This window comes from Miscanthus floridulus, chromosome 2 (genome assembly GCF_019320115.1).
Source record: "Miscanthus floridulus cultivar M001 chromosome 2, ASM1932011v1, whole genome shotgun sequence".
NCBI classification, from domain to species: domain Eukaryota; kingdom Viridiplantae; phylum Streptophyta; class Magnoliopsida; order Poales; family Poaceae; genus Miscanthus; species Miscanthus floridulus.
The window spans coordinates 152772047-152789423 of NC_089581.1; the positions used below are offsets into that span (position 1 = coordinate 152772047).

General features: G+C 44.1%; 2 protein-coding genes and 1 pseudogene across 9 annotated transcripts; 1 reads left to right on the forward strand and 2 right to left on the reverse strand.

Moving 5' to 3' along the window:
* Positions 1-2576: 2576 nt before the first annotated feature.
* On the reverse strand, positions 2577-4294 carry LOC136540153 (eukaryotic translation initiation factor 5B-like). 2 transcript variants are annotated; one of them, XM_066532149.1, is made up of 3 exons: positions 4181-4294; positions 3276-3792; positions 2577-3203 (listed from the first exon to the last, which is right to left on the reverse strand). In XM_066532149.1, exons 2-3 carry the CDS (start codon positions 3375-3377, stop codon positions 2622-2624), a joined length of 684 nt encoding a protein of 227 aa, XP_066388246.1. In that variant the 5' UTR covers positions 3378-3792; positions 4181-4294; the 3' UTR covers positions 2577-2621. The 2 variants fall into 2 exon arrangements, with proteins under 2 accessions (XP_066388246.1, XP_066388247.1); XM_066532150.1 differs by lacking the exon at positions 4181-4294 and having other exon boundaries at positions 3276-3813.
* A 1202-nt stretch (positions 4295-5496) lies between these two features.
* Positions 5497-13513, forward strand: LOC136533271 (two-component response regulator-like PRR73). 7 transcript variants are annotated; one of them, XM_066525865.1, is made up of 12 exons: positions 5497-5672; positions 5782-5854; positions 5946-6028; positions 6116-6188; positions 6262-6745; positions 9856-10017; positions 10121-10254; positions 10388-10573; positions 11005-11185; positions 11285-11717; positions 11800-12574; positions 13066-13513. In XM_066525865.1, exons 5-12 carry the CDS (start codon positions 6427-6429, stop codon positions 13159-13161), a joined length of 2286 nt encoding a protein of 761 aa, XP_066381962.1. In that variant the 5' UTR covers positions 5497-5672; positions 5782-5854; positions 5946-6028; positions 6116-6188; positions 6262-6426; the 3' UTR covers positions 13162-13513. The 7 variants fall into 7 exon arrangements, with proteins under 7 accessions (XP_066381962.1, XP_066381932.1, XP_066381955.1 ...); XM_066525835.1 differs by having other exon boundaries at positions 6296-6745; XM_066525858.1 differs by having other exon boundaries at positions 5946-5982.
* Positions 13514-13684: 171 nt separating this feature from the next.
* LOC136533311 (elongator complex protein 6-like) lies at positions 13685-16361 on the reverse strand (annotated as a pseudogene).
* Between the last annotated feature and the right edge of the window lie 1016 nt (positions 16362-17377).

The following is a 17377-nucleotide window of genomic DNA, read 5'->3' on the forward strand; positions in this document are numbered from 1 at the left end:
CATCTGAAAGAAAGCAGGCAGTAGCTTTGCGACTGTTCCTTATCTACGAGCCGTCCATTCTCAGAGGCAGGGAACTTAGTACGAAGAAAAAAGAGCCTTTGTTTGCGGGGTGCGAGAATGTGAGGGCACAAGAATCTGGATACGCGGTTGGCCTAAAAGGATATGCCACATTGCAACTGCACTGTGTAAGCATATAAGGTGAGGGGACACAGGATCGTACATGGATTAGTTCTACGGCTGATAAACCGGCTAAACCTGATTTGTTTGGAGAGAAAAATACCGTTTCATTACTGATAAGTTAAGCTAACAGCGCGTTAGTCTGAACCAGCCGGTTCATCCCGGCCACTTGCGGCCAATCAGCCCTGGGACGATGATGGGGCCATGAAAAAAATAGCAGGTGCCAATGGAACGAGCTGGCGTGAGGCGCCTCGGACTCGGAGTCTCGTCTCGGACCGGTCGGGGGCGAGTATTTGGTGTTTGGTTGATGTGTGTGTCCCGTGCTACGGTCGTGCTTTCACCTTGTGCTTGCTTGGTTTGCCGTTCCCAGAGAAATTCTCACCTAGTTAATTGCCTTTCTTTGGGACAAAACCGAACCCATACGTCTCTACTCTCTGTGGTTGCAAAATGCGTTTCCTTTTGACAAACCCGATGAAACGAAATGAAACACCTCAACAGTCACACCTAGCGGTGCGGTAGGGTGCGATACACCCTCACCAAAAAGTAGTTGGATCACAATAAAATCGTAAATAAGTGGAGGGAAATGGAGTGCGAAGTAAATAGTAGTAATCATAACTTTTTAGATGAACTAAAAAAACAGAAAGGCTAAACAACTAGGTTGTTTCTTTCCCTCTCAGCACTCAATTTCCAGCGACCGCACTCAACCTGCGCCCGTGACTAGGGTTCTAGCGAGGAACTCGGCGGCGTCGGAGACGACGAGCTCACCGGCGTCGGGTAAGTTCAGCGCAAGCTTTCTCCGGCCTCTCCCCCTCTTCTTCTCCAAGTCTAGCGGGCATATAAGGGGGTTCGGAGGGAGGTAGGCCGGTCAGACGGTGGGGACGACGGCCATGCGTTTAGGGGCTCTGGCGGTGGTGGAGTCAATCGGGTTAGGTAGGCGCGGATGCGCCATGGCTGTAGCTCGCCGCGGAAGCCGAAGATCGGCGAGAGGAAGAAGGAGGCCGCCGCGGCAGCGCTAAGCTTTTGTCGAAGCTCCGTGGCCACGCTCCGACGAAATTATAGCGCGGACGCGGCGGGGCGGTTTGCGGCGTCGAGGACGAGGAGGGAGAAGAATAAGGAAGGGAAAAATTGTTGGGACAATCGGTTACTACCTAGATGGTTAAAAAAAACATAAATTCTGCTCATCAGAGCTGGTGCTGCAGAATTTTCTCTTTTTTGTTAGGTGGTGTCGACACGACTGCAAAAGCATCTGTGATCACCCTGTACAGCTGGTATTAAAGCCGGCTGATAAGCACAGCCGGCTGAAGCTGTTTTGTTGTGAAAAAAAATACTGTAGATTCTAGCTGATAAGTCGGCTAATAAGTTAAAGCGCACATGCCTTTGGAATGGAAAAACAACTTGCGATGTCGCTGGTGCGACGAAGGAAATCCCTAACTAATTAATTGAACACATAGTGAGTGATTGGTTTAAATACTTAATTTATTTCCTTCGAGACCTCACCAAAGCCTACCCAGGTCCCTCCATGCTCTCGAAAGTTTTAGGCTCTGTTTAGTTCGTGAAATGAAAATTTTTGGATGTCACATCGGATGTTTCGGGAATATCGGAAGGAGTTTTCGGATACTAATAAAAAAATTAATTACATAGCTCGTCTGGAAACTGCGAGACGAATTTTTTAAGCCTAATTAATCCATCATTAGCGCATGTTAGGTACTGTAGCACTTATGGCTATTCATGGACTAAGAGCATCTCCAAGAGTTCCCTACTTTTTTCTCCTAAAAAATTATAGTTTAGCAACTCCTAAAAAGATATTGGAAGGAAAAAAGATAGTCATCTTCAAGAGTTTCTAATAAATGATATCTAAAAAATCAAATTGAGACCCACATCAACATTTTCCAGCTTTTTTTGTTTTTTTGTTACGGGAAACATATCAGCGTGCCGTACCATGAGGCCACGATCTCCCTACCGCCGCCGCAAGTCCCAGCCAACGCAGCCACCACCCAGCCGGCTGCCGCCTCCTTCCGGCCAGCGACGCGAGTAGTACTCCTTCCGGCCAGCGACGCGAGTAGTACTACTGCCTTCCGGCCAGCGACGCCACGCGAGTAGTACTACTGCTTGTACACGGCAAGGTGTAGACACCGGGGAGCAGCAAGCGTAGACGGACGTTTATCTCCCCAGGCAGGCCAGCGACCGCACCCGCTTGACAGATTCGCCTCCGCAGCAGACGCCCAGCTAGCACCAGTACCAATCAATTTCATGGCCACATATACAAAGGTTCACCGAATATAAATAATACAAACTAAAAAGTACTTAACCATATATCATAAAGCAAAGGTTCACTGAGTATAAATAATACAAATTAAAAAACACTTGACCATATATGATAAAACAAAGGTTCACTGAATTCCAAAATTAAATGGCTATAGGAAAAAAAATCACATGAACTAGTTCTAATTCGCCAAACGACGAGCAACAATCTTCTGCTGCATAACTGTGTAGTACTGCTGCTGCAGCGGGGTCAGGGCGCTAATGTCCATTGCCATTATTTTTTCTTCCTTTTCGATCGTGTCATTTTCCACCTTCCGCAATTCAGCTTCTACCTTTTTTTCTTCTAATGCCAGGCGCCTTTTCTCTACCTCAAATGAAGCCATGTGCCTCTCCTCTTTCTTCTTCTCTTTCTCCATGTCAAATGCCTCCTTCTTCGCCCACATTTTGTCCAAAGCCTCCATGCAAGCTTCACCTCCTCCTCGCCTTAGAGCATCTTTTGCCTTCTTCTGTCCCTGTGGCCTCTTTCGGGCTTCGGACTCTGGAGGTGCAATCTCAGTGACATCTTCAGTGATGTTGACTTGTACATTCGTGGGAGTAGAGTCTGGGCAAACCTTCTTTTTCTTGTTACCGGCTTGCTTCAGCTCTGCCAGTTCCCTCCTCTTGGCCTTCCACTTCTCTTCATCCTTCAAAATGTTCCAGCACTGCATGAGAGTGAATGTCTTCTCACCGTTCATTCCTTGGAACATAGTTAATGCTTCAGAAACCTGCAAATATATGTGTTTATTAAATATCAACGTGTATGTCTTCTAAGATTACTGAAATAAGAAAAAAATTACCTTGTCATGAATGGTTTTTCCAATTTGATTTCTACGCTCAATCGCATCATAGCAAGCACAATACTTGTTGACATTCTCCAAAATATACATCCATCTATGCATTAGTGAACTCTCTGTTCGGCTTGCAAATGACTTCCTGTGGGTCTCATAGTAATCATAAATTCTACGTCAAAAGGAGGAATGAGACTGATTAGCACCTTGCACGGGATCTTTGCTGACGTTCAACCAAGCCGAGACAACAATTTCATCCTCGTCCGGAATGAAATTTTTTTGCCGCTTGGCGTTTGGCCTTGGAACGCGTGGGCGTTTATTACCACCAGCACTGGACTGTACTTCTACAACTTCAGCACCTGCTACTGCCTGCACTTCATCTTCTTCAACACCAGCTCCTACCTGCACGTCCTCATATGCGTGCGTTTCCTGTGTCATGGGAAAGCTGAACTCGTCCAAAGAACGAACACCCTCAAATCCTGTGACCAAGTCAGTCCAATATCCACCACCGGACATTGCGACGAGTCTGCAAATATGGACAAAGAGCCTGCAAATATGGACAAAAAAATCATTACCAAATGCTCCTCTGTTAGTATTTCCCTTTCTTAATCATGCAAAATCATTAATAAATGACCCATGACTCATGGTGCTTGGGTTCTGGATGACATTGGCGTTTGCAACGCTGCACTGCCACTGCGTGTCACACGTCAAGTCAGATAGAGCAGCAAACACAATCATTGTAAGGAGGACCGAGCAGCGGAGGGGGCAGCCCACGACAACGTCGCCACAGCCCACGACGACGGCGACGACGACGGAGCACGCGAGATCGAAAAGCTGATCGAAGGGAGAGGAGGCCAATACTGCAAAGACAAAAAGCAGATCGGACGGAGAGGCCACGGACGGATCGTACGTACCTCAGCACCTCACAGTAGCGGCATCGAACCTCTTCTGGAAGCCGACGGAGGAGCGGCTTCCTTCGTATGTCTCCGAGATCCGATGCAATAGCGATGAACGAGCGCGCCAAGGACCGATTCGCGGCAAAAGGAGGGACGCCAAATTGATGCCGCGCGGGAAGCCGCCGATTCGCGCTACGCTGCGAGCGCAGAAAGATACTCGCGCCTGGGGTCAGTTTACCAAGTGTCTAAAAATTAGGAGAAGATATTAGAAACTGTTGGAGAGAGATTTTTTCTCTTGTTTCTAAAAACCAAGGATTAGGAGTGGGTTTAGGGAACTCTTGGAGATGCTCTAATTAGTCTTAGAATATTCGTCTTACGATTTCCAACCAAACTGTACAATTAGTTTTTTTCGTCTATATTTAATACTCCATACATGTGCCGCAAGATTCGATGTGATAGTTTATGGTGAAAATTTTTGGGAACTAAACTAGACCTTAGCTCATTCCGTGCTGGGTCGCCGGCTCACTGTCGCCATCCTCAGCTTAAAGAAACGAGAAAATTAACCAGGAAAGGACAGGAGCTCGATTGCTAATGACAGCCGTCCTCCTAATGACAACCGCTAACATGTACGAGTGGGTCACAGGAGCTCACAGCTAACACGACAAACAAGTACACCACTGCCAATTTGTGTGACCAGCTTTTGTCAGAAAATAAAAGTTGCATAACCATTCTCTCTCTTTTTAAAAGAAAACTTGCCTAACCTTTCAAGTTTCAAGTGTTCAATTCAAGTCCGTTTCCTATCCAGTTTGGATATAGGCGAGCCATGGCCTAGAGAGTCCTGCTCAGACAGATACATTCAGCTCTAAGCGCTTGAATTTTAACGATCGGGAGCACTGAATGATGCAAGATTCTTACAGTTAGTTTTTTTTTTTTCAAAAGGCTTACTCAGTGGTGAGATATATAGTCAAAGTCAAATTATAACTGGAAAGCATTTCATTTGATGACCTCTCCACTCCCGGAAACAAAAGCCAACGCTAGCCATCGAAACGGGAGTGCCCTGGCTCTCCAGGTCCCGCTTAAACGCCGTTAATGCCCCGCCGTGACGATCTTTCCATCCGAACCGCGGGCCCCAGCACTCCCCGGCCCCACACCACCTCCGACCTACCGACGCGCGGGCCCCATCGACTTCCCGAACCCCACCAGCCAGTGACGCAGCCACGACGGACCCGCGCGTGCCGCTCAAAGTGGCCCCCGGGCGATCTGCGGATTCGGGGGAGCGCAGGGAGCGCGCGGCTTTAGATCTCGTCGGATCTCGGCAGGGGCGCGGGCCCCGCCCCCACTCCCTGCCCACCTCCACTTGCTCCACGTCACGGCGAGCGCCTCTCTTCCGCGGCCTCCTCGCCATCACACCCAGCGCATCGCCTCGCCTCGCTTCTCCCCGCCACTTGGCCCGGAACACCTCGCGGCCTCATCTCCTCCTCGTCATCGTAAACACCCACGCGTAGCGTAGGTGCGCACCGCGCCCCCTGCTTCGGCTACAGGGAGCTAGCTCGTAAATTCAACTCTTCTCATTTTAACAATTAATTTAGCTGGTTTTTTTTGGGTTGTTTCTGCGGCAGAGTTCGTCAGGGTCGACTCCAGTGGATCTCGAGAAGTCCGATTCCCCAGGCGCTGCTGTTACCTTGGGTGGAGGCAAGTTGGAACTGCGCTGTTTGCTTCACAGACTTTTCCGTCTAAAGTTTTGCTCTGATGAGGTTTATCTTTTTGTTTGTTCTATATTTAGCTCGGACCGCGGATTAGAGGGATTTTGAAGGGAGACGGTGGTTTCTGACTTCCTTTCTCTACTCATACCAAATCCTTTGCTTCGTACTGCCTCAAATCTCTATTGGCGGTTCTGTGTACGGGGAATTTCGTATATAATCCTTAATATATGAGCTGTTTAATGTTTCACAGGAGTCGGAAGCCACTGATTTTGGGCGTCGCGGAGCACATGGCTTAAGAATAATTTCTTCCAGCCCGTCTACATGTAATCCTCTCTGATCCTGACCAATACGGCAGAATGGAGTGCTTATTCTGAGCATCTGTTATGCTCATGACAGATTGGTGTTTGGTTCCCGTATGTTTTCCCTGCAGATTCGTAGTTGGATTCAGCATATGCTTTTTTGATGCTGACATAGGATGTGCTCCACCATCTGTGAACTCCCTCTAGTTGCACAAACCAACCACTGCGGTGCTCTCTCTCTCTCTCTCTTCGAATCAGGCTAATGGGTAGCGCTTGCCAAGCTGGCACGGACGGGCCTTCCCGCAAGGATGTGTTGGGGATAGGGAATGTCGCCTTAGAGAATGGCCACCATGAGGCTGAAGCTGATGCAGATGAATGGAGGGAAAAGGAAGAGGACTTGGCCAATGGGCACAGTGCCCCACCGGGCATGCAGCAGGTGGATGAGCAGAAGGAGCAACAAGGACAAAGCATTCACTGGGAGAGGTTCCTACCTGTGAAGACACTGAGAGTCTTGCTGGTGGAGAATGATGACTCTACTCGTCAGGTGGTCAGTGCCCTGCTCCGTAAGTGCTGCTATGAAGGTATGAGCTGCAACTGGTAAAGCAATTTGATTTGATTTTTTTTTCTCGCAACACGCAGGAGAGCTGCTATCATTATATATTAATAAGAAACTAATTTTGATTTGATTAAATTGGGCATATACTTGGTTCCATAACTTCTAGATAGTAAATAAGTTCAGGTCGTAAAAGATAACAAATAAGTTCATATTTATTTCCAGCCTGGATTTATGTTGCACTCGAACTTGCTGCGTCGCAATCTGTCACAAAATGCGTAGGATGTAGATTTCCATTGCTTGTTATTGAAAGCATCTTTTCTTATGCAATTGCTGGTTGTAGTGTATGTATACATCTAATCTAGCCAAGTAGTCAAGCTAGAATTTTTCCCCTCAACTAATGAGAGACTTTGTTTTGGTTGTCCCTTTGTTTAGGGACTAATACGAGACTTCTCTTAACCATTGCAGTGAAGAGGCTGTCTGTAATCACATGGATTGTTAACTTGTGTATATTGCAATTGCTGCTGCAAAAAAGGATTATGATTTTGTAGGGCACTTTTAAAATCAACCACAGCTCAAACATCAACTTGACACCAAGCTATATATAGAATGATGTTGATCTGATGTAATTTCTATAGCAAACAATTATGTGGAATATAGTGTTCCTTTAGTGAAAGAAGGTTCTCAATGGTGAATGTAACTGTCTTGGTGCGGTAGACATGGTTAATCTTGATTATACGGCTGTGCATGCATGAGAATGCTTTATAGGTTCAACAGGGACTAATTTGATTCATCTGACTCTCATCACATGTTCGGGTGAAAATGGTCTCCCCCCCCCCCCCCCCCCCCCCCCCCCCCCCCCCATGCTAGAATTTTCAAAATAGTCCCCTCTCCCACTGTGGCAGGCCTGAGAGATGTCATCTCTCACCTAGTACAGCTCCCTAGCATCTTAGATATACACTGATCCCATATTACGGCAGACCACCTGTCTCAGCTGTAGTGAGTACTCTGCTGGGCAATCTGCTGTGAATTGGGAGCTTGGTGGGTGGGGTGTTGCAGTATGTTTGCACTGCAGGTAGTCTGAGCATTGCTACCCTGTGCCACACACATAATGTGGCCAGGAGTACTGCACTATAGGATTGACACGTCATCTCCTGGGCCTACTGTGGTGGGCCAATGGAATTTCTTTTGCAATTGCAAGGGCTGGCTATTTTCATTTTAACAAATAACCAGGGTCTAGGGATCAAGAGTGTCACATCATGAGCAAACAGTGAATGCTCTTGCAACATATGGAAGCTGGAAGGCAGCAGTAGTCAATTGAGGGTCTAAATCAATTTGACTCTTTTATATTTCCTATGATTAGTTGTTGGATAAATTACTTAATGCCTTATTGTATTTTTGTACTAGTGAGCATGTACCAAAGAAAAACAGTATCTCTTATATACTCCGCCTATGTTGTCTCAACATAGCAGGTCCGAGGGTTGTGATAGGCGTGGCGAGCCAACGTTAAATCTAGCCATTCTAATGGAGATGAAACCCGAAATTCTAGTGTCCTATGTGACAAAAGAGTACCACAGAAGCTAAAAGGCAAGTTTTATAGGACGGCGATTAGACCTGCTATGTTGTATGGTGCAGCCTACGAAAAGACGACATGTTCAACAAATAAGTGTCACGGAAATGCGTATGTTGCGTTGGATTTGCGGTCATACAAGAAGGGATCGAGTTCGGAACGATGATATACGTGATAGATTAGGGGTAGCACCAATTGAAGAAAAGCTTGTCCAACACCGGTTGAGATGGTTTGGACATGTTCAACGGAGACCTCCAGAGGCACCGGTGCGTAGTGGAATCCTAAGTCAGGATAGTAACGTGAAGAGAGGCAGAAGAAGACCGAAGTTGACTTGGGTAGAGGCAATAAAAGGAGACTTGAAAGGATAGAATATATCCAAAGACTTAGCCTTAGATATGAGTGTTTGGAAAACAGCTATTCACGTGCCTGAACCTTGATTGCTTCTGCTGGGTTTCAACTCTAGCCTACCCCAACTTGTTTGGGACTTAAGGCTTTATTGTTGTTAGGTGTTATATACTGGTTTCAGCCAACAATACCCCCTTCTCCAATAACTTTAAGTTAATTTATTGGCGGTATAAGTACTGACAACTAAGCTCTTACCTATCAAATATGTTGGATCATTATTAACTATAAACTGTAGGTTAACATATTCCTAGCGAACATATTAATTATTGTTTACTAATTGTACTGGCATCATGTTACTGTATAATCCATTTTGCATAAGCAATAAGTAACAATTATTTCTACTTGCACTGCATTTTGCTTCTTAGAAAATTCTAGCATACAAGAGTAGTGAATTTAAGCTTGTACATTTCCCTTTTCTATCGTATGAGCATCAAAAGTTATTCTATTTGACAATGTAGATGCAAGCTATTTTTCTATTTGACAACAGAAAATGGTACTTTTTCTTGCGGATCATTTTGTTAGTTTATTTATTCTTCGACAAATAGGTAGTAAGGTACACAACTAGAACTGCCTCTATTGAAATCATTTCGCCCTTGACTGTAAAAGCAAAGCATGAAAACTCTGATATATCAAAGCATGACTTTGTATGATACATATAAGACAAGTGACATGCATGTAATCAACTATTAAATTAATAGCATCCATGCAGCTGCTTTCTGCTAGGTTGCATTAAGACTTTAATATTTTAAGTTTCTTATAGAACTTTGTTTTTTTCTTGATAATGATTGAAAGCAATGCATCTAAAGAGATTTGACTTAGATTGAACTTGAACTATGTACCCTCCCACTGTCACCAAGTTAGAAATACACCTCTCCTCACCTAGTTTGTTACACTGGTAACTACCAGTTCCTGTGGTACTTCAGATTTTGGATAAACAATGCATACTTTTTTCATGAAATTTCATGGATATTTAAAATGTAGACTTTATCCTTGATGTATTTGGTAATATGGCCAATGCTTTTTTTTTATGTTATGTCCCTGTTTGAATTATGTTTGATTGTTAATTATTAGCAGTGGAAATTTTATCTATCATCAACATCTAAAAAAGGGTAATTTTAGGTGTTTCAGTGTTTTGACAGCAATTTTATCTCCTTCCATTTTAGTTATTCCTGCTGAAAATGGTTCACATGCATGGCGATATCTTGAAGATCTGCAGAACAACATTGACCTTGTATTGACTGAGGTTTTCATGCCTTGTCTATCTGGCATCGGTCTGCTTAGCAAAATCACAAGTCACAAAATTTGCAAGGACATTCCTGTTATTAGTAAGTAGTTTTCCTCAACTCCCCTAATGCACATGAAATGTTATCCCGTTAATTGTTGGGTTTAAATACTTTTAGCCACTACACTGATGTGTTTTGCATGCAGTGATGTCTTCAAATGACTCTATGAGTATGGTGTTTAAGTGTTTGTCGAAGGGAGCGGTTGACTTCTTGGTAAAGCCACTACGTAAGAATGAGCTTAAGAACCTTTGGCAGCACATTTGGAGGCGATGCCACAGTGTAAGCTGTTTGTTTTTGGTCTAGCTTTTTCTGGATATTTTTTTCCACGAAACATGAGGCATGATTTCTTTGACTCCTCACTCTGTGTTTCCTTTGCGATTATCTGAGTTGAATTTGCCTCTTTGGTACTCAGTCCAGTGGCAGTGGAAGTGAAAGTGGCATCCAGACACAGAAGTGTGCCAAACCAAATACTGGTGACGAGTATGAGAACGACAGTGACAGCAATCATGATGATGAAGAAAATGATGACGACGACGATGACGACTTTAGTGTTGGACTCAATGCCAGGGATGGAAGTGATAATGGCAGTGGTACTCAAGTATGTGTTCATTCATTGTTCCTAATAGTTAATTTTTTAATCTAACATAATTATGTAGTTGAATTTGAATGTATAGATAACCATATATATATAATATGTAATAAAGGTTAGTGGTAGAATACTACTTCGAACAAAATTCATATCACCTCAATTTAGGTCATAAAGGTTAGTTATTCTGTGATATATCTGAATATAAGATATTAAATAACCAATTTACATATAGTAATACCACGGTTGATGTAGGAAAATAAAGTTATTTATTGCTTTCATTCAAAACGATTCACTTGGTGGCAATCTTTCTTTCTCAGAAAAGTGATATATTGTCTGATAACTCTTTCTATGTGTAGTGTTTTTATTTTATGTCAATGTATTATCGAGTGTGCCGTCAAAAAAAATGTATTATCGAGTGCACAATCTGTTTTAAAATGCAGAGCTCATGGACAAAGCGTGCTGTGGAGATTGACAGTCCACAACCTATGTCTCCTGATCAACTAGCAGATCCACCTGATAGTACATGTGCACAAGTAATTCACCCCAAATCAGAGATATGCAGTAACAAGTGGCTACCGACAGCAAACAAAAGGAATGGCAAGAAACATAAGGAGAATAAAGGTATCATATGCTCCACAGCATTCATTGTATAGAAGTGAAGCATTTCACAGTTCATACTTCCACTATTGTCCCATTCAACCAAATTCCATGTTTTTACAGATGAATCTATGGGAAGATACTTAGAAATAGGTGCTCCTAGGAACTCGAGTGCAGAATATCAATCATCTCTCAATGACGTATCTGTTCATCCAACAGAAAAACGACATGAGACTCACATGCCCCAATGCAAATCCAAAAAGAAAATGATGGCAGAAGATGATTGTACAGACATACCTAGTGAAACAAATATTGAAACTGCTGATTTGATTAGCTCAATAGCCAGAAACACAGAAGGCCAACAAGCAGTACGGGCCGTTGATGCACCTGATGGCCCTTCCAAGATGCCCGATGGAAATGATAAGAATCATGATTCTTATATCGAGGTGACACCCCATGAGTTGGGTTTGAAGAGATTGAGAACAGATGGAGCTACAGCCGAAATCCTTGATGAGCGAAATATTCTGAAAAGATCAGATCAGTCAGCATTCACCAGGTGCAAAACATAATATCAGTGTCATTACTAGGTCATTAACATAACAGTAAGTTGCATGCTAACTCGTTATGATTTTTGCAAGGTACCATACATCTGTGGCTTCCAATCAAGGTGGAGCAAGATGTGGGGATAGCTCTTCACCACAAGATAACAGTTCTGAGGCTGTGAAAACGGACTCTACATGCAAGATGAAGTCAAATTCAGATGCTGCTCCAATAAAGCAGGGCTCCAATGGCAGTAGCAACAACGATGTGGGCTCCAGTACAAAGAATGTTGTTGCAAAGCCTTCAGCTAACAGGGAGAGAGTAACGTCACCATCAGCCATCAAATCTACCCAGCATGCCTCAGCATTTCATACTATACAGAATCAAACAGCACCAGCTAATCTGGTTGGGAAAGACAAAGCTGATGAAGGAATTTCCAATGCAGTGAAAATGAGCCACCCAACAGAGGTTCCACAAAGCTGCGTCCAGCATCATCATCACGTGCATTATTACCTCCATGTTATGACACAGAAACAGCCATCAATCGACCGTGGATCATCAGATGTTCAGTGTGGTTCGTCAAATGTGTTTGATCCTCCTGTTGAAGGACATGCTGCAAACTACAGTGTGAATGGGGGTGTCTCAGTTGGTCATAATGGGTGCAATGGAAAGAATGGAACGAGCGCTGTCCCCAATATTGCAAGACCAAACATAGAGAGTGTTAATGGTACCATGAGCCAAAATATCGCTGGAGGTGGCATTGTAAGTGGGAGTGGGAGTGGCAATGATGTGTATCAGAATCGGTTCCCCCAACGAGAAGCTGCATTGAACAAATTCAGACTGAAGCGGAAAGATCGGAACTTCGGTAAAAAGGTAGCCTGTTTTCAGTTACATGCCTGTTGTAGTAGCTATGACTTGAAATCAGTAATAGGTATTTGAGTGTTGAAGGGCCTTCCACTGAGTATGTCAAGAAAGAGTAGGGATCCAAATGGTTTGCACAATTATTATCAGAAAATATAGAAGTGATTATTGATAATAATCTCTGCCTTTGGAGGATATAAAAACGCTTATGCTACTTCCAGCTATGCCTTTTGTCTTTTTTAGAAAAACTTCCAGTTATGTCTTAATATTGACAGTACCAGCATAGGAATACTGAAATAAGTCTCTGAAAGTAAGACATTAGTTGCGCTAAATTTTTCAAGATTTGGTATTGGTTTCAAACTATCTTTCTTTTCAAAATTTTGTATTCTGACTGCAGTTTTTACAAGATTTTATGGTGATGCCGCTTCATTTTTCTGACTGCTGGCCTGAATAATGTGCATTGGACCGATATCTTCTGATGGCCCTTGTCTGCCTATTTTCAGGTTCGCTACCAAAGCAGGAAGAGGCTTGCTGAGCAGCGGCCACGGGTCCGTGGACAGTTTGTGCGACAATCTGGTCAAGAAGATCAAGCAGCGTAAGGTTCAGAAAGATGACACAGACCTTCTAATACAACATGGCACCTTCGTCGACAGATCTGAGAATTAGGCGGTTCTTCCCATTGCGCATCTTCATCGGCAGATCTGAGAATTAAGTGATTCTTCCCATTGCTGATAGTAACCCATTGATTCCCAACGTTAGTACTCAATAAATAAGACTCTAGTTGTCAATGTCTGTGGTCGAGTCAAGATTATCACCCTAGTGCTATGGAGTCAAACATGTAATATTTATATATGTTCGAGCCTTGGCGGTTTGCAATCTTCATTTTCCTTGCAGAGATATTCTTGGCCAAGTGTCTTAAGGAGGAGCAAACCAGCAGCGTCATTGCTATTATATTACTATATACATGCTAATATCAGGATTGAGCTGGAATTCTGTAGTAGTTCATCCATTCATTCGAAGATCGTGTTCCAAATCAACACAAGTAGGGGTTTGCCTCTCCTGTTTCCTTGAAAACGAAAAGTGACTGTAGCGTGAGATGCAAAATAGGTCTCTTGTGCTAGATCAAGCTCAATGAACTTGGCTGTGACGAACGCTTTGCAAGCTATGATGACTTGAACGCAAGCAAATTTGTGAAATAAAGGATGAGACGGAACTTTACTGAAATGCTGTGTTTAGCAGACGGTGCACGAAGCATAGCAGATACAAGTACTCCCTAATGTCTAGTCCCTGGATAGAAGAAGTCAGCACCGTTTTCCTTCCCTTTGAAATGGAAGTTCCAAACTTTCTGTGCTTTTGCCCTTTGCTCGCTGAATGTACCCTTGTTCACCACCGACAGCTGCAGAAACATCAAACATTTCAACCGCTTCAGAAAAGATTTATCAAGGGGTAAAATGAAAGTTGCAAAACATCAAAATAAGATCAAATAATGTGAGTTCATCGAACTACCAGGTCAGCGAATCCAACTAAGCCATCATGGTACAGCTCAAACTTTAAACAAATATGGAGGATCAGGAGCCTAACCTGTCCATGAACATCAGCAGCCAAACCAGTGCTCAAAGGTGCTGCTTTAATCACAAGATCAGCAATGTAGCGCAGATGTAAAAGGAGACCCATGTTCTCCTCGTCTGCATATATCCTCATGGATGAGGACCACTAGCGTGCAATTCTGTCAGGACATGATAAAGTGTAAAAGACATGACCATGACTTAACAATCAGCAGCAGTACTGTAATGTTTGATTGATCAATATTTTACCATCTCAGACGTGAGCGTGAAACAATAGTGCAAGAAATCCAGCACATCGTTTACAGAACCAAGGGCCACAACTTCCAATAGGGAAGCGTCATCTATAACGATGGTGAACTGGCCTGCATTTTCTCCAGCCCTGTTTGCCTCAACCAGTCTTTGAATTTCATTGTACAATCGAACAAAGCTATCAGCAATGGTGCCTTCCCTTGCTCCACCTGCAGTAAAGAAACATAATGAATGGCGCCTCCCTATTTAGGAATCATCCAACATTATATGGAAACACACACGGTAATAAAATGATGCCTTGCCTGGGAATCCTAGCAATTCAAAGAAATGAAGCCTCTCGTTCCTCCTATGCAGGGAAAGGTTACAACCCTGGCAAATTTCCGAAGACCAAAAGAAATATGTAATGCAACTGTGTAGATTTTAACTAGAGAAATCCAGCATGCAGTTTCCGATAGAATGAACAAATTAGAATAATCTCTTGGAAGCAGTCCCAAACCCCATTGTGCCGAACTGCCGACACCTCTAAAACTTGTGCATTTTATCAGAGTTTTACAAAAGCAAGCACCTCAGCTCACTGTAGTATATATTGCGTGACTCAGCCAGCACATGAGCTATTACCGCTAGCAAATGAACAGAACTAGCAACTGAAAATTATACCACCTCGCACTGGTTTTGAGCACCACCGTGCACAATAGGAGGTGGCAGAAATTTAGGCTATTTAGCATGCACTGCTAATATCAAGGGCAACTTGACAACAATTCCAAAAGCCATAGGAAGAATGAGGATCATTTATAAATCTAATCAAATAATATCGCATCACACACCAAGAATCTAACAGTTCAAAATGTTGGTGTAAGATGCCTGATTACACACGTGACCAATAACGCATATGAATAAGAGCCTAGAAATCCCATTCTTTTAAAGCCAGATCAACTATGGTCCTACCAATTTGGGTCTACTCTAATCCCTAGTTGACCATACTCGTTATGACATGGACAAAGATGCACTGAGCAGTTAAGCAGACACACAATATGCACACTATTGTAGCAGTGGAAACGTGTTCGACGAAATGCCGGTAAGGTGAAGAGGGGGCGAGCCGTACCATCTTGCGCAGGACACGGTCGTAATAGGAGAAGGGCTGCGCGAGGGCGAGGAAGGCAGCCGCGCCGCCGCTGGCGAGCGCACGCTTGAGGAGGAGGTGGAGGACGAAGGCCCCGGGTGCCTCCACGCAATCCTCTACCACCACCACCCGCGCCGCAGATCCCATCGCCTCGCTCAGGAGGTCTCCCCCTCCGTACTCCTCCATGGTCCCCTAAGCAAAAACCTTTCACCGGAAAAGCAAAGACTGCCGCGGCGGCGGCGGCGGCGTCAAAACCAGAGGAGCAGGCAAGCGCCCACGAGGCCAAGACCACGAGCCGGGCAGGGGCAAGTGGGGCGGGGTGGGCTTTGCGGCTAACCCGCTGGATCGACCCGCACGACTAGCCCATGTAGCCCGTCCAGCGAGCCCACGTAATCAGAGTGGTCCATGCCGACCATGCGGGCCTGCCCATGGAAACATGTGGCGCTGGAAGCTTGGATCACTCGGTGTTGTGACAGTACCGAGGCGACTCTCCACAGTCTCCGCATTCCCCGCCATCGATCACCCCCACATTATCCTCCATGCAACACTTCTAGCCCTAGTGCTCTCTAGCCTAGCTGGTCCTAGTCCGGCCTTAAGCTAATAATCTCCCTCCATTGTGTTTTTGTCTTTCTTCTATAAATAAATTTGTCACAGATTATTCCCTATTTGAAAAAAGAATCTTTATTATAGAAAAAAACTCGACCACCTAAAGGCATGGTCTCTCCACGCTTTGCTGTAAGGGACTCCATAGATAATCAAAACTAGAGGATATAGAAGTACAACTAAAGCAGTGTTACTACTAAACCAGAGGCTACTTCACAAAAAGTTCATAGAGGAGACACCACTGGTGGAACAAGCAGATGTCAGGGCAAGTTCAAGCTTGGATCCAAAGTCATCAAGGGACAAGGGGTTGAGGACCATGTGGAGCGTTGCCTAGGCTGTCAACACTTCATCTTGGGATGGCTCCGGTAGCATCTCTGGCACGGGGTAATTGAGCAAAAATGTGGCTAGAGATGACAATGGAAGTTGGTGGTGAGCTCATGTACCAAGCATGCGGCTGTGGCAAACCACTTTCGCGCTCTGGTGGACTATGTTGCACAGACGTGGTATAAGCTCTCGCGACCTACTTCACCTATATCCCTTTCTCCTTTCTCTTTATTCCTCCTATCTCCCTCTCCTCGGAAAAAGAAAGAAACAAACAAAGACGTGGATTACACAACTCAATCTAAAAGACATATACTCTAAGATAGATGTCGCACTACGTGAAAATATTATACATGTGTATATTACTGCATTGTAGACAAATAATTGTATGCACTACAATAATTGCTTCAAATAGTTAGTCCTAGCACTTTATATCTTGTATACTTCATAATTTTTTGATATAAAATTGCGTACTATATATAAGTATGGAAGATGTTTTGTGTCTATCAAATAAACATATGAAAGTTGATGTATTGTCTCCTCCCTCCAGCATGGCAATCTCTCTCCATAAGTTCCATGTTAGCCCCTGCCTCATGCCATTATATATGTCACTGTCCTCAGCCACCACATTTAGCCTTGTGGGCCCCATGTGCCCAAACCTAATATCGCTAGGCGCCTCCCTCACCCCTCACCCCTCACCCTATACACCACAAAACAAAATCGTGTCCATCTCCTCTAACAAAGACTTGATAACCCTCACCTCTAACAAGAATAAGCTCGACATCTAGGTTCAAGCTTTGTTGTCTTAAATCTTGAGAAGGTTCCGAATGACTAAAGAACATGACATGTACAAGTTACAAATGAAACGGTAAACAGTCAAAGAGATAGATAGGTTACTAGAATAAACTAATAATAACATATATCCACTATAGACACTTTTAGTGCATGTTCTGAAAT